The following is an 18,069-nucleotide window of genomic DNA, read 5'->3' as shown; positions in this document are numbered from 1 at the left end:
ACGAGGGTGTATGCAGGTTGGGATTGCATTGAATATACATGAATTATTAAGTGACTCTGTGACCTCGGAGGATTGTTTCGGGGGGAGGGGGGGGGTCATGTGGCCCGAGCTCTCTAGGTTCCAGTGTCACTGAGGTGCTGTATTTTAATGAACTTTGCATTAAAATTTTAAAAAATATATTAAACTTTTGAGTTATCTTTTATTGTATATGACTATGTTGTCCTGGCCCTCTCCCTCCATGGCAAAGCTGAACATTCATCACTACTGATAAGCTTTAAGCCAATGTTGGCATGTCTGCAGAGAAATTAAGCACCCCTCCCCATTCAAATTTCCTGATGCTTGATGAAATCGAAAACTTGATAAATAAGCTGGGTTCTCACTGAAACAAATCATAAAGTGTTTGTTGTGTGACTAGAAGTTTTCCCTCCCTTCTGCTCAAGTTTTAAACTGAGAAGTGGCATGTGCATGGAAAAATTGATATTTATAAATATCTATGGATTGGCCCTATGCCTTGATGCAGGTCTTGAATTGTTAATATGGCAAGTGTAAGATAACAGATGAGATGGCTGGGGGGGGGGGGGGAGGGGGTTCAATTGCTTTTAAAACATACCTCCATCCTAATATGTGTACATTCATCTTAACTAAACCCCGAAACTTCTCCAACTCCTAATCCCATCTCGTCTGTAATCACCAGAAAATTTGTTAATCGCGACAGTACCCAATTGTTCTGGGAAAATATGTTGTAAAAAAGTTTGTATGGTTTTTGTTTTTTTCGACACTAAATAAAGTGTTCCAGACTCTGCCACGAAGCTGGGCTGGAAGAGATCTCGGCAACGGGATAAGTCCAGTGGCAAAGTTCTGGCGTTCATTCATTCAGGTCTTGAATTGTGATGAAACCAATTTTTGCTGAGAAATACAGTACTGTAATTTTGATACATTGCATCAAGCTGAGAACAGAGATTTCTGACCTGATATGAATATGTGTCAGTCTGTCAGTGTATGCAAGAATTACAGGGTGGTAGGTAACAGCTTTAAAATGTTACCTTTCACAATAGTACATATTGATAGCTTAATGCACACATGTGGCAAGTAACATTTTGCTGATTTTTCAGGAGAGCATTTTCAAAGTTTAGTGTTGCATAAAAAATACATTAATACAATACATCAGTGAATGCTGAATTTCAGCTTTCCTGTCTTTTTATCACCTACCATACATTTTTGCATTACAATATCTGGAACTATGGCTTCCAACTCATACATTTACTCCATTTTTGCAAAAAATGTCACCACATGTATGCATTAAATCAGCGGTTCTCAACCAGTGCTCCGTGTGCACTTCCTAGGGGCTCTCTGCAGCAACTCCAGGAAAATAAAATAAATCAGTAAATATGATAGATAAATTAAAAATAGAGGCGTACAGGGTTCCACCATAAAAATTATATACAAAAAATTGTATATAATTTTTATGTATGCCTCAAGTAAACAGGGCTCCACCACAGAAATTATATACTGAAGAAGGCTTCGCAAGTCAAAAAAGGTTGAGAATCTCTGCCCTAAACTATCGATTTGTTGTATCTGGTGCAGTTCATACACCAGAGAAGTGTCGAAAATATGTCAAGGAGGAGGAAGAATTTTATCTCAACTACCCCAGTGCATATTGACTCTATCGAGGGCCAGAACTAGGGAGAGCAGGTGGGTCTACTGCCTCGAGCGCTGGAACAAAGGAGGCCAAAATGCTAATTCATCCCGGGTGAAAAAGTATTTAGTTGTGGCCCTGATTCTATAAAGTGATAGAATTCAGAATTAATTAAAGTCTTCAATAATTTGAGGCCCCAGTTTGACTTTGGGCCCTATTTGATTGCCTGTTTAAACTTGTGAATTGGCTAAAACTGATTTCTTTTTTTTTTTTTGCAGGGGAATCATTTGACCTAATACTTCTGGATCCTCCATGGCATAATAAATCACTTAGAAGAAACAAAAGGTAATATTTTGTTTAAAAAATTTGCATGTTTTTGCATTTCTGAAATATTTTGTGTTATTTGTGAGGAAGGAAAATGTGTTTTTAGAATGGCGGTATCTCGATGAGTTATGGCAATGTGTATGGTATGTTATATTGTTCAATCTGTCTTATTCAGAGTCTTGTCTTAAAAGGTATGGGACTATGGATGCTCTTGATCTACTACAGCTGCCTGTTCCAGAGTTAACTCATAATGGAAGTCTAGTCATAGTTTGGGCTACAAACAATCAAAGTCAGTTGGACTGCATCAAAAATAAGCTTTTCCCTAAATGGAATTTGGTGCATCGTGCAGATTGGCACTGGCTGAAAGTAAATAATATTGCCACACACATTTGTAATTTCATGCAATAATCATTTTTGTAACATTTTGTTTTAAATGATTTCATTTGAATAATGTTGTGGTATGTTATTGTATTAAAAGAAACCAATAAAACTAACATTAATCAATATACACGGAAAACTGGCTGTGTGAAAAAATGTTGATGTTGAGGAAAGAAAAATTTATCTCCGCTCTCAGGTGGACTCAAAGCCTGGTCTCACGTATGCTGGGCAAGTGCTCTAGTTCTAAGCTATGAAAGCAGATAAAATGGGGCAAAGATGAATTTTCCTTTCCTAAACATCAATCTCTCTTCACACAGCCATCACTTTGTATATATTGTATCAACAAAGAGGAGGACATCTTTCCCTACCTAACATTAATCAGTTTATCAAGGAAAAAGATATTTTCTGGATATTATGCCAAGGTGAACTCCGAAAGAAAAGTCATCTGGTCTCCGTCAGGACTCGAACCCAGGTCCTCTTGCAAACCGGGTAAGCATGCTATCTACACTGGAGACGCGACCCGGTTTTTTTAAATTTCATGTACTGTAGCATGAGGCATGAGACACTGAAGTAGAGGCATTAGTAGCCTCTCTTAACGCCAGCAAATGACCCCGAGGTGGGACAGTAGAGAGATAGACAGCTTTTTCTTAGCCCAATATATCAAGGAAACAGATATTTTCTGGATATCATGCCCAAGTGAACTCGTAAAGAACTAATCAATTGTACTCATGAATATGCAATACTCATTGTGATGCCTAAACAGGTGATCCAATGAGGCATAAAGTCAAATACGAGCCTGAAAATATTGAAGACAAATTAATTCTGAACTCTTTTATTAATTCTAAAATAATTTCATCAATTGCAAAATCAAGTCTCTCATTATTTATGAATTTTCATTAGTTCTGAAATAATTTCCTTAATTAATTCTGAGTTCCCGTTGCTTTTTTTTTTGTTCAGTGCTGCTCATATTATCTTTTTTGTCCATCGTTCCTATATGTTTTGCAGTTTTCTTTGTTGTAGGTTTTTCTTTTTGGATGCTGACTCACCCCCATTCCTACCTTTAATTGTTTTTTTAATTGGGGCACAAGGGAGCCTCAGAGAAACGTTCAGTTTCTGAACTCCCTGGACTCATTAAGACAGTCCTGAACGCTCAATAAGTATTGCAAGTTTAGCTTTTTAGTTATTTGGTGTAATATTTTACATGGAATAAATAGTGTAAGGTTGACATCTTACTCAAATATTCTGCACAAAAGATGTTCAGAGATAAAAAAATATATATATCATCATTTCTGGAAACTGTGTGAACATTAAATTCACTTCAGTTTTAATATTCAAACACACATGCATGTGTGAAGGTGACATACTTCTGTCTGTATAAGCAGTCGAAATATAATTAACATGGTATCATTTCATATTCTGATTGGTTTAAACCAGTGTTTGTTTGTCCTTTTTCCCACCTATAGCCATCCCTTTAGACCACATTTCCTCTCATGGCTTCCCTGTCTCATACGGGTTCTACATCCTCATCCAGGAACAAAATACTTTATACTTATTAAATTGGATTTTACTGTAAACTTTCAGCGAGCAAAAATTTTATAAATAACTTGGTATTCGTCCCATGAAGCTAGAGTTTAGCAGATTTCTTTTTGTCCTTGGTTTAAGCAAGGCCATCTCATGGACCACCTGGCATTGTTCAGAGAGTACTTTATTTAGTTGGAAGTAACATCTTACATATTTACATACTTGCTCTAAAGAAATCCAAGTATCAGATTTCATCACATAGGCCCACTTGGATGGTCCTATGCATTGCCCTGGTTGTATCGGTGGTTCTGCTGGATTCTAAAAGTTTAGTCGCACCTTTTCCTATTAAATTTTACTTGAAATCTTTATTTTTTCATAGCTATTTGTGTTTCCCTCATAAACCTTCATCATCTATCATGGCTGATCAACCTGATCTCTCAGGTTATTCCAGGACCGAAAGGGCCCATACAACCGCAAGGTTAAGAACCACTAGTTCAGACTGATGCCTATCTTGATCTGCAGATAAAAAAATATATATCATCCAACAGTCCTGCATCCCCGGTTTCATCATCAAGGCATCTTGACAATTGTAATTTGCAAATATTTGTGGAAATCAAAGTCACCTGTACTTTGAGTTCATCATCCAGTGCTAAAATTCTTCCATGCATTCATGCAACAGTGCCTCAAATGAAAAGTTTTAAGAAAATGGAATGGTGATTTGTGTGATGTGTGTTATATTTTGTAATAATGTCAGGATGCACTTGTGTTAGAATTCACTAATACTTCTATCAATGAGCATTTGAAGAAATGTTGATTTTGATGTAATCCAAAGCATTATTTTAATTTATTTAAATTTCATTTCTGTAACTTTCTTCAAGGTGACACGAAGGGGTGATTATTTCATTCGTGATGAGGACAGATCACCTAAAAAACCATATGAAAATTTGATCATTGGACAAGTTTGTGGCTCTGACAATTTTTGTGATAATGAATTGAAACCACACAAGGTTATTGTCAGCGTTCCTAGTAGTATTCATTCTCATAAGCCACCTCTTTCAGGTAAGTTTAACTGTATTCTTTACTCAAACTTTGCTTTGTGAATCCCCATCACTTTTTGATTGAGTGATTATTTTTTTTACACCAACTGCTCATTACACTTACAAATGGATTTCAAGCTTGGATGCTGGAGTGCAACGTTTGAAAATTTTTTTATAGTGCCCGAGCGACATGGTGGTAAGATGCTTGTCTACCACCATGAAGGTTGCTGTTAGGTCCCAGGTTCAAAGTGGGTGAAGAATGTAGATAAGATATTTTTCCTAATGCATTTACGGTGACCATTGATAGATGGCACCTTCATTTCCAACCTCCGGCCCGTGATTTAAGGGGGCTTTTGAAAATACACTAAAAGTGGTGTATATATATATACTTACATTTAGTACATGTGCTTTGCCCCCCCCCCCTCGGAAAAAGTTGAAATGACGGCCCTGTCCTGTCCAACCTGTCTCGTTTAAATTTCGCAAATTCATATTCGAGGGTGTATATGCACCTTCAGATTAGATCAGAGTTTGTTTTTTTTATTGATGCAAGGACCATCAAGGTTATGTTGCATAAAAAAAAAAAAAGTGGTACAATCACTTGTGGTAGAATTGGCGTTTATCCAGGTTGCAGCATAAGAAGGCCTAACACATTACATTACCCTGCACCCTGAATGGTTGATTGCACTTATTGCACCAAATCCATCTGAAAAATGTAGTATGTGCTTTTGATGAAGTGCTGTTTTACACTCTCCAAAAAACACTCTTTAACGCCTTGGTTATTGTGATTCGATTACACATGCTGTGACCAAAAGATTCTTGTTCAGGTGTCTCATATCATCTCTTAAAGTTTGTCCCATGAATTTAGAATCATCCTGTATAAATGTGGCTATGACTGTTTTCTTTGAACTTTTCATAACGGGTTTGGTTAGACAAATAATGTTCTATTGATTTTTCACATTGACTCATTGATAGGCAAATAGTTTGAAATGTTCTACAGGTAATGTTTATGTTACTGTCTGTTGAATTACAGAATCAGTTCATTGTCTTTTGGGTGTATTTTGTGAGTCTTGAGTTCATAATACTTGAGAAGTCCTATAGTATAAAAAAAATATCCTGAACAGTTGATTGTTTTATTCTTTCACACTAGGGTATCTTCTCATAACATATCTCACTTGCTTCAGTGTAGTTTGAGTATTTTTCTTAGAAAATTTATAAGGATATTTAAAAGCATTCACATTTTTTTCAGACATTTTAAAACCATACCTACCAAGCAATCCAAAATGTCTAGAGCTTTTTGCAAGGTATTTGCTGTCAGGCTGGACAAGTGTTGGCAATGAGGTAATGATCATTTAGTTAGATAGCCTTCTCTCTTCCTTATGGCCATATTCACCAACAGAGTTTAATTACAATCTCAGTTAAAAGATTAGAGATTGAAATAGATTGGTTAAATTCTGAATTTTAACCAATCTGTGTCTATCTCTACAGGTTGATTAGTCGCCATGTGAACAAATTTTGAAGGTCGTCATTAGAGGGTGCGTGGGAGCCAAGTGGAAATCATTTGTGTTTTTGAATGTGTGGAGTGAGGACATTCTTTTTTTGAACTGCAAGTTTTTAATGTGAAGTTATGGCGCCTAAAATAAATTCATTTTGGGAAGGCTATGTTGTAGCACTTTTCCACGCAAAGTTCAGCTTCAGTGCAATCATAAAACAGTACAAGGATCATGGACTTTTGATAAGTCAAGGTGGAATTAACAACATCATTAGATGGATAAGTGATTCGGACATTCCATGTAAGTAATCTCCCACAAAGGCTGTTCCGAAGCGAACCTGTCCTAAGGTCACATCAGCCATAGAACAGGTCGTCAGGCGTTTCGCACTACAGGAAACCCACCAATGCAAAGAACTATGGCCAGAAAGGTAGGAGGAAGCCAGGCAACCATATCCCAACTCATTAAAGGCAAATTGCAATTACTGAAAGTGCGGAAAGCTCAAGGACACCTGCTAACCCATAGGCATAAAGAAGAATGAAAAAGGAATGAACGAAAGGGGTATGAAAATTATCTGGCAGGTAACAAGTGGAAATTTGTAGCTTCCCTAGATGAAACTTGGGTCTACCTTTCAGACAGCAATAAAATTTGAGCCATCACTTATCGTCCTGTCCATTGTAAGGGTCGACCAGAATGGATTAGACAATGTATGGAAGCATTTCCAAAGGGATTCATGGTGGTAGCAGGATACTCATACAGATTGAAGCTCATGATCCAGAAAATCTGAAGAAATACAAAAGTTAATGCAGCCTACTTCCAGCAATCGGTAATAAAACCAATTTTCACCAAAGACATACCCGCCTTGTACGGAACTGACGCGAACCAGGTTCACATCCACATGGACAAGGTATCCAGCCGCACAGCTAAAAGCTCACGTGTTTTTTATGAACGGATGACAAAATCCATAGGAATCAAAGTTATCCCATTTGACCATGTCCCCATCACGTCTCCAGATGCAAGTCTGATGGATTTTTGTGGCTTTGGACTACTTAAAAGGGCACTTGCAAACCGTTGTCCAAGCACAGGCAGCGGTCTATGGAAAATATGCAAGGAGGAGTGGGACAGAATTCCCCTGCCACAGCTTCAGAGAAGTCTCTTTCAATGGAAATTACGATGTTGTGCCATTGTTCGAGAACAGGGTGGCCACATAGAGCACAAGTGCTGGTGGAGACATTGATTTTCCTAGGTTAATTTTATTTTCAAAATCGTTCACATGGAGACTAATCAACCTGTAATACTTTAACTTGAGATTGCGGTTAAACTCTGTCACAGTGAATATATGACCATTGGTGTTTTAAGATTTTTAGATATTCAGTTAACAGGTATATTCATCATCCAATATAAAATATTGGAAGAACAACATATCAATCAGTGTAAATCAATTTTCTGAGAATGACTTTCGTATTGCAAGTGCCACTTCATTGTTAAAACTTTCAGTTACCAAATCATTCAAGTCACTATATTTATATTGCAACAGCAGATAGTGCCATTTATGCTGACCCCAGAAGAAGAAAAAAAAATTATGATAGAAGTGAAACTTCTCTAGGTTGTTAAATGTTAAATCCAACAAATATCTTCTCAACTAGTTTGTTTGGGCTAGCTGAAATGAGATATAATAAAGACTTTTGATTCCTAATATCATATTTTTTACAGATTAAACTTGCATTTAATGTTCATGGAACTCTCATAGATTTTCAAAAAAGTTGCAAAATGATGTTTTTGTTAACTGCATTATTTTATTCCCTAATTTTTGCTATAATCATCAATCTTGAATTTATTATAAATGCTGAATCAACACATTCGATAAATTTGGGAAAGTTACTTCTTAAATGAATTTGCATTTTCATTAATGTATGATTTTGGCATCATTCATCTATACCAAATTAAATGGGATCAAAAGGTGTCGGAAATTATATGCACCCGTGATTGCTCGGCTCTGCCGTTAAGTATAGGATTTCAAATTTTGAATACTAAGCTCAGAATGGTTTTACAAAATACTGTGGGTGCTCTCAAGCACCCACTGCAAGCTCTGCTCTGACACCACTGTTGGGATGCTTGAATCAATCAGAGGCAGAGCCGTAACTAGGGTTTTTGCTGCCCGGGGCAAACATTATCTTGCTGTACCCACAACTTTAAAATTTTATAATTCTATAACAGTGTTATTTGTTTCCCCCCTCTAAAATTGCTGCCCCCTGAATTTTGCCGCCCAGTACAGTTGCTCCTCTTGCCTCCCCTCTAGTTTCAGCCCTGATCAGAGGGCTCCAAAATTATAAGCTTTGAGTAATTGTCTTTTATTTTTTCTGAATTTTCATCAATTCTGAAACTTTTTGTCTCATTAATTCTTTGTTTTTGACTGCATTATTTCTGATTCATTAATTTTTCCTATGTTTCATAAATTTTGAATTAGTAATAAATGCTGAATTATCTCACTCTCAGTAAGTTCTGGAATTATTTTTGAAAACTATTTTTTCTATTTTCATTGATTTGTGGTTTAGATATTTTACACCACTCATGTAAATGTGACTTCCACGAGGAAACAGATGCTTATAACATAATAATCGCTACCAATTTAGCAATTATCCTGTGATTATACTTAAATTTGAGAAATGCATATTTTTCATCAAAAATCATTGAACTCAGAGCTCACGTAATTTTGGGTAGCATAAGCAGGGCTCTATTACTGGATACAATATGCTTATAATAATCGCTACCAATTTAGCAATTATCCTGTGATTGCTAAATTGGTAGCGATTATTATAAGCATTAAACATATAGTATCGTAACATATTGAAATTATCCTGTGATTATTTATTTATTTAAATATATACCAAGTTACAGAAACAATCCAATTAAAGCAAGGTAAGACATTGAAATGTAAATACAATAAAATAAAACAATAAAATGCAATACACGATATAAAATATAAAAAATAAAAACAGACACAAGTCAATACAAAATAAGTAATATAAAATCAATGGATCAATAAAAAAGAAAAAGAAAATCATTAATTAAACTTAATTATAATAATTTATAATTATAATTAAATTTGAAAAATTCATATTTTCATCAAAAATCGTGAAACTCAGTTCACGTCATTTTGGGTAGTGTAAGTAGAACTCTATTACTGTATACGCCCTCCCTCCCAACTTCATTTTCTTACACTGCTGAATTTGAATTTCTATTAACATCCCACCACCACCAACAATCTTCTTGTCAGGACTGTATCACGCATTGGTTTTTCTACAGAACCAGTTTTGAGAAAAAAGAAAGTATTTCACTTTCTGTGATGACTTTCCTTTCCCTCGCAAAATTTCACTACTATGTCCCTAAAAACGTTTCACTTCAAAAGATACTTTTGTCTCAATTCTTAATGTTTATTGACAGGGATTCATGATTACGTTAGCAACAAAATTAAAGATACAGTAAAGTCCCGATAATTTGAGTCTCAAAACTGTGAAATTGATGTCAATTTGAGGTGCCAGAATTTTTCAGAATCCCTTCTCACTTTTTTCCTCAAAAATGTGAGTGATTGTGTTTAAAGAGGTCTCAACAGAGACTGTAAAGGGGTTTTAATCTCTAGACTGGAGTCTTTGGTGAATCTCCCCACTCCCAGACCAGGATTTTTCACTGGCTCTTTTATAGTAAATTTATAGTATGAAAAGGACTGACGCCTCTGTCAGCCTCCCTTATGAAGAGGCCACGGATCTTTGCAGTTGTGTGTAATGGATTAAGCTGTTAAATTAAGGGCAAAACAGGTAAAAGTACACCCCCCCCCAATCTTCTCTTGAAATATTGTTTTCTATTACTTTTTGGATAGTTCCAAGTTTTCAGTAGTCTGAGTTGAACTCGGCCCCATTCACCTTGGATTATCAAGATTCTACTGTACAAATGCATCTATAGAGATATCTGTCTAATAAAGATGCAAAAGAGGAGGAGGTACCATATTTCTTGGCATAATCTGTTACGTGGGTATAAATGTTACACTGTGGGGGGGGGGGGGAAGTTATTCAATGTAAGTGCTGCATCTAGGATGAAATTAACCTTTCACATGATCACTGTGTTTTCTCATATTCTACCAGCAAATAATTGTTAGAAAATGCTTGCTAATATTCAGAACTAATTCTTGGTACTTGAAATTCTATTTAATTAATTGATATTTTCACTTTATTCATTTCATTCCTTACATAAATTCAAGGTGAGGGGGAAAAAAAAAGTCAGTTTTATTTGTTATACTAATATTTTCATATTTAATTGCTTGATGATTTCATTTTTTTAAACAAAAGGAATTAATGTAGGCACTGCGAATGTGGCTAGGCATTTTTTAAAACTCCTCCTATATTTTTAATGAAAGAGACAAATTGAAAATATGTTGTACGTATATATATAAATGAAATAAATTCCATTAAGACAGCGGTTCTCAATCTTTTTTGCCTATGGCCTCCTTTCAATAATTTCTCATTTCTGTGCCCCCCCCCCTCCCCTCTTGTGACCATGATGAATTTCCTCCCCCTTCCATTTTCTAGTTAGAAAATAGTTATTCAAATATTCTTTGAAGTATAAATATTTTTGAATTAAATTAAATTAATTGTTAATTTATGAAAATATGGGAAAAGCAAAATAAACATAATACAATAAAATAAACAAAATAACATAAACATAAATAAATAAACATAATTCCCTTGAATTTATTTATTTAAAATGCTGCATATGTGTATTAATATAATTTTTCAATAATTTGGAGGCACTTATTCCACTCACACAGTACAAGATTCATTGTACCCCTCCCCGACTTTTTTTAAGATGCCACTGTCTACAAGTGGCAATGCTTGTCACAATAACCGAAATCATTCTTAAATTATTCTTATTTAAAAGTGGCCATAAGTAAAATTTAAACAAATTGCAGTTTAATTACATGATCAACATTCATAATTTTCTTGTGTAACAAGCAAATGAAGAGGGATATATGTATATAAACCAAAGTAATCAATTATTTCAGTTTTTTTTTCCATTTTGATGGACAGATTGGTAATAAAATAGAGTTAAACAAGAGAATTCGTATAAATTTTATAAAGCTTATTTAGTTCTACCGTTTTCAATGTTTTATAATGAGTGAATACCTAAGTAATGTTGTGTGACAATGTATCACATGGTCTGTGATAACTTGTCCCAGATATGGGGTTGGTTGTCACTCGACAAGGAATTTTTTAAAAATTTATCTTCTAATCATTGTTAAATGCAGGCAAAATGGTTTATCCGTATTTAAAACTGTTTTTTCCCAACTTTCATTCATTTTTTGAATTCGGATATCTCATTGCACTTAGAAGAGTGGAAATTTTTCAGTTGGCATCAGGAGAGACAGGGCAACAACTTGGTAATTGTGTTTTTGAGCACAGGGTGTCCAAATAAAAAGTTAACATATTCATTTTAATAACTATAAAACAACTTGCAACATGAATGACATACCTGAGTACTTCACGTTATTTGGATACTTTTCTAATTGGAAGTATGCCTCTAGGACCAACGGTTCACCAATAAAATGTCATACGCCCTGTAACCTATGCACCCTGTATATACATTTGTATTGAAAGCTTATAATGATGTAAAACAAGCTTATGAGAAATTGGATAAACATACAAAAAAAAAAAAATCATTTCAAGCTTGTTTCGTGAAACTCTTAAAATTTTTGACACTTCAAGTGTTAAATTTCATCTTTTAACTACTGAGATAGTAGGTGTTGAAATATCCTGCTAACCACAATCAAAGGTCTAAATTAATTCTTTTTTCGTCGATTTGTATTTATGACGCTGCTTAAGGGCCATATTGGCTAGCCTTAGCATGGAGTGGGAGGATGGTCAATTAACAAATATTCCTAAAAAAACAGCTTGTGATAATCATCTTATTTTTCAGCCGCATAACTATTTTAGCACTATTTCTTTTCAGCAGAGGCAATGGATTGGCACCCCTTTTAAAAGCCATAGAAAAATACCCCAGAGCAATCATTCATTATTTGTTATTCTGACCCCAAACAGACCCCCCACTTTGTGCTTAGCTGAGGATAGCTTTGTGATAAGCTAGATGGCTATCTGTCTGTAATTGTTTGAAAATGTGAGTGTGGTGGGGGTTTTTTTTAATTATTTTTTTCGCAAACTTTCGTTTTTCACCCCTGTACATTTACTACCAGCACTCAAAAGAATGTCGATGAATGGTCAACAAATCTTTGTCTGCCTTCTTAATGGCAGCTCTCTTTGAATGTAAGGTCTTGGATATCAAGTCTTCTATCTGTTGTCAGACTTCAGTATTCTTGTGTGAGAAGGCCTAAACTCCCGCTATCTTGTATCATTATAAAAATGCTTGAGTCTTCAATGTAAAATAAGTGAAAAAAATACAATACAAGCTTTGTACAATTTTGCTCTATATCTTCAAAAAATATGAGGCTAATCTGAGGAAGACTGTTGTTGAAGGAATCATTAGAGAGTTGCCATAATTTTCTATAGAAATTTTCGCTTTAATAAAGTGTACAATTGTTTTGTTTTACAAGCAGTTTAAAGAACAACTTATGCTCACAATTTAGCCACCTTGGTGAGTGATTTGCTCATTGTGACTATAGCTTTGTATCGATCAAATTCAATATCAAGTGAAAGAATACTTTTGTTTCTAGGTTTTAAAGCTTCAAACTTTAGATGTTTTTGAAAAGAGGAGTTGAATGGTATTTATTCATTTTTACACAATCATGTTCATTACTTATGTATAGGATTATGACTTTTGAATGACTACACATGAAAATAAATTTTATCAATTTTTTGGTATTCCTTATATAACATAAAAAATTAGACCAATAAAAAGGCAGTTAAACCTCTATAAGTAGGTATTAGATGGTAGGAGATAAGCCATTCACATGGTTATTTTTTAAATTTCATCTTGATTCCATTGAAAAATCAGATAAATGAATATTACTTTAATTAATATATAAATCAGATTTACTGAATGTTTAATTTCAGTTTGAAATCGCCAAATGCAATATGGTAAATAGTGCTCCCTTATAGGAAATTATAAAATTGTTAGAGAGTGTGTGCATGCGATTTATTTTGTGCATTTCTTTCTCTATGTAAAGTGGAAACATTTGCTTATCATGGTCACAATTACTAAAAACGTTTAATGTGGGTGGTAAATAAAGGGCTACTGCAAATTGCATTAAATTTAAATGCATTTCATGAAAAACATTGAAAATGACAAATATATATGATACTGTATCTACATGTCTGACTCTGATGTGGGAGTGCCCTGGGCAAAATTGGAATTGGGGAGCTCTGTTACTGAGGTTAAAGATCTTTGTCAATAAGTATGTAGGCCTAAAGTACATTGTCCAAGTTATTATTGGGGTGACCATATGACACACACATTTCCCGGAACATTCCTGTATTTTCACATAATTTGCCTACTAGAATACTTTGTTGAAATCAAGGATTAAAATTATTTTCCTAACTTATGAATGTGTACCATTCAAGTAGCGTATCATTCATCAGCAGATTTTTTTAGCCATTTTTGACCACATGCCCCTTCCCCAGAATATTTTTTCATATCTGCCTCCCACTTCCTAACGCATATTGGGATCAGAAGCATATGTGGGAGGCATAAAGGGAGGCTAGACAATCAATAATTTATTTCGGATGGTATTTAAAAAAATAATTAAAATATATCTGAAGAAAATACCTTTATATGTTATACCTTTATTTATGTTAGTTTCAATACAATTTACAGGTTAAAAACTCAAAATTTTCTCTTTAAGAAATTCATTGCGACTCACCCCCTAATCCTTTTGGGCTTTCTCCAAAGGTTGATCCTGTGTACTCTTTTAATTAGAATTAAATTTGAAGAATATACATAGGGAAAATGTATCTACTTATGTACGGGAGATCAGAAAATTACTTAAGGACAACACATGGGAGTGGATGTAAAACATTTAGCACCCTCTCCCGACTATAATTGTGACAGGATGGGGGAGGGGGGCAGTCTCTGTAGAGGTGTGAGAGCTCTACCTCTAAAGAAGGATGTCTATAGAACATAGCTGCCAATCTCAGATTTCTACTCTATTTCCCGTATCCTGAAAAATTCTTATATCTCCCAAATTTCAGTTGTAAGAAAATTGTAAGATTGTAAAAAAATCCCTACTTCTGGTGAAAAAATATTCCTAAAAAATTTACCCCGAAAAAAAGACCTTTGCTTTTGTTTTATCCCTAAAATGACGTCACAAATATAATGTAAATTTTCACCATTGCATCAAATCGCAATATATATTTCATTTTCAGCGGAATGTCAAAATTCACCAAACAGCCTGCGTCAATCAGCTTTTGGACATTCAAAATTGGTGAGGGAACTTGTATATGACTTGACCATATGTTCTGTTATGTCTCTATGTCCTGTTTCTTAGCCGATGACGATTTCTTTGTTGGTGGGATTCGATTTGAGAGCAGTAATGCTAATCAGTGTGATAGTTTACACTATGTCACACTTTTGCAAAGGGGAAATATCCCTAAAAGCAAAAAAAATTTTGCTTTTAGTAATGAAAAATCCCCACATTGTTGTCTAAAAATGCCTTTTATATTTATTTTTGTGCATAATTTAGAGAAGTGCAAAAACCTTCTTTGAAAAGTGCAAAATTCTTTGAAGCTGGCAGCTATGATAGAAGATTTATCTATGGAGGGGGGGGGGATGTTAGTTCAGGTTCCCACTAACTAGAAAAAGGTTTCTCTTCTCATTTTTGGAATTTCCAATAAAGATGTCATTAAGGATACTTCATGTTTTTATAAAGGATGGTTGATGATGTAAGTATCATTCAAACCTCCTTGTCAGCAAATCTGAACCCCCCATCGATTTTGATATAGTACTTGAATGATCCCTTGCATTATGATAATTAGGATTATAAATACAGATATTCATGTCACGCATTTGTTATGTTCAACTTTTTTTTTAGTAGAACACATTTTATCTTCTGCAGTCAGGCCCGTCATTTTGGGGGGGGGGGTCAGGGGGCCCAGACCACTAGAAATGGTATATATATATATATATATATATAGAAAAATTTACATTATGAAAAATTGATTTTTGTCAATATATATATATATATATATATATAAATACAAGGCCACAACAGTCAATAACGTGGCTGAGAAAAAGATGCCCATTACAAATATGGATGTCATGTATTTCTAAAATACAGCAACCAAATTGAAAACGCAATTACGAAAGCTATAAACAATATATATACACGATAAAATATTATACAATGCCCATAAAATGTATTTATGGTTGTCTTGTTCTAAGTACGGATAGCTTCTCGATTTACCCCAACATGTTTGTTGTATTTCTTTTTAAACGTGTCAATTGTGTTAGAATTTACTACTTTTGGGATTAAGCTACGAGAAGAATTCCCTACCACACCATAACCTTGCATTGGCCCTTACCAATCAATACTGGTGTTTCCTTGTAAAAGCAATTGATTGACGGCGAATTAATAAATCATGGTCCATCCTATCCATGCAGTTGAAAATTTTGAACACTTCGATCATGTGTCCCTGACATCTGCGGTAATCCAATGTAAACATGTTCAAAAAATGAAGTCTCTCTTCATAACTCAAGCCCTGTGAGCCAATAAGGACACACGTAGCTCTTCTCTGCACCCCTTCAACCAAGTCTCTCTGTAGGTATGGTCTCCAAAACCTTACAGCAGCGGTTCTCAACCTTTTTTGACTCGCGGAGCCCTTTCAAGTAAAAAAATTCTATGGTGGAGCCGTGTAGGCCAATTTTTTAATTATTCATCAAAGTTACTGATTTATTTTTACTATTTAAAAGTATTAACAATTTTTTTTTAATTTTCTTCGAGTGGCCGTGGAGCCCCTGGAGAGTGCTCAAGGAGCACCTGTTGAGAACCGCTGCCTTACAGCATACTCCAGTCCAGGACGAACCAAGCCTCTAAGAAGTGGAAAGATGACTTTAGGAGAATGTGAAGAGACCTTTTTGAAAATGAAACTAAGCATTCTATTCGATTTTTTTATCACCACTGAAGAATGTTCAGAAAACCTAAGCTGTTCGTCAATGAGAATTCCCAAATCGGTCACTCTAGTTGCATCCGAGATAGTGACACCATTCAATTCATAAGGGAAACATGGGTTGTTCAAACCAAAATGAGCGACCATGCACTTGTCAATGCTAAACTCTATGCTCCATTCATTTGCCCACGTTCCAATCCTGTTCAAGTGGGTATAATGTATATATATGCACACATACATACATTGTTCTTTGCCTCCCCCCCTGGGAAAAAGTTGAAATGACGGCCTGTCTACAGTAGTGTGCTAATATAACTATGATGACCATATGACCTGTAATTTTGGCTGTCCCGACTTTTTTAATAAAAATGTCTTGTTTTCTCAACAATGCATGCTTGAATATTAAAGTTAAATTTCCTATTGAAATCGAAGATTAAAAAATTTTCCCCCAACTTATAAATTACACTGAACTACAAATTTTGACAAAGTTTTTGTGTCTGGAACGAAAATAATTTCTTATGTGATTTGAGGTCGAACACTAATTTGACCATAAAAAGCTGGATTGGCTGTGGGTTTTCTGTGACATTGCACATTTAATACACATATAATAACACAATATAATATAACGAAGTACAAAACTGAAAAAACAACCCAAATATATAGAAACTTCACTGATATATAAAGACACAACATTAATATTTATGAAAACACAATACAAATACAAGGCCACCACAGAAATACAAAGGAACAAGAGAAAAAAATTGATACTCATTGTGTACTTGGATATGAGTTGAGAGTGAATTTTTTTTGGCATACACCATTCTCATCCGAAATGTATAATGAGTCGTAAAAGAAAGAGAAAGAATAAATCCCCCCCCCCCCGGTCCAGTGTGCCAAACAAGCAGCAGCTATAGTGAATATGAACAAAACGTATTTATTCTTATGCTTCTGCAGAGTAAAAAGGGATGAGCTGAGGCTTGAAACAAATAAGAATACAGCGAAAACTACACCAAATTGCTAGATCACTTCTCCTGTGATGAAAGAGAGCACAAACTTGTGGTCTCAGAGGAGTGAAAAATTCCAACTTGAGCAAAAACATGAAAGGGAAAGGATGGTCAGTTTTTAGCAATTGACCATGTGGGGTTTTTCCCTGGAACATGTTAAAGGTTTGCGTGTCACGTGATGTTACATGACTAGCACTGATTGGACATTGAGAGTGATTATGTGTTACTGAGGGTGGGAATCTTGAAATTTTCGGTGAACTCACCCACATACAATGATGGTCACTCATGGGAAATCCACCTCGTTTTTCTTTCAACATTGAACTAAAAATAATTGGAAGAATAAAAAAATCAGCTCAAAATGTTGATGACTTTCTTTGATATCTTCTCCCGAGAAGGATCGACAAAGATCTTCCCCTTCATGTGGTTCATGAGCAGAGTCTCTCTCAGAGGAGATTGGAAGTCAAAAGGGTGACAACAAAACATTTATAAGTTGTATAAGCTTCAATTACTCGACGTTTTCACTACAGCTCAAACGCCAAATGTCTGAAAAATGATCATTTCTATACATTGAATCAATGT

General features: G+C 35.0%; 1 protein-coding gene across 4 annotated transcripts in view; it reads left to right on the top strand.

Moving 5' to 3' along the window:
• The window catches only part of Mettl4 (Methyltransferase like 4), a 63,858-nt gene that overhangs the window by 6,727 nt on the left and 39,062 nt on the right, over nucleotides 1–18,069 (top strand). For 2 of the 4 annotated variants that reach the window (XM_089240077.1, XM_089240075.1), the window contains exons 5-9: nucleotides 1,915–1,981; nucleotides 2,152–2,326; nucleotides 4,738–4,918; nucleotides 6,143–6,234; nucleotides 13,102–13,149. In XM_089240077.1, coding sequence (XP_089096203.1) covers nucleotides 1,915–1,981; nucleotides 2,152–2,326; nucleotides 4,738–4,918; nucleotides 6,143–6,234; nucleotides 13,102–13,146 — 560 coding nt within the window. In that variant the 3' untranslated portion in view covers nucleotides 13,147–13,149. Of the gene's footprint in view, nucleotides 1–1,914; nucleotides 1,982–2,151; nucleotides 2,327–4,737; nucleotides 4,919–6,142; nucleotides 6,235–13,101; nucleotides 13,150–16,323; nucleotides 17,320–18,069 lie in introns of those variants that run through there. The other 2 variants (XM_089240076.1, XM_089240074.1) reach the window with 2 other exon arrangements.

Source organism: Pholcus phalangioides, unplaced genomic scaffold (assembly GCF_987345545.1).
Source record: "Pholcus phalangioides strain wild (caught in Gottingen) unplaced genomic scaffold, Ppha-v1.0 ptg000012l_1, whole genome shotgun sequence".
Classification (NCBI taxonomy): Eukaryota; Metazoa; Arthropoda; class Arachnida; order Araneae; family Pholcidae; genus Pholcus; species Pholcus phalangioides.
Note: the sequence above shows the minus strand (reverse complement) of the source record. Positions and strands in the feature narration are given on the sequence as shown.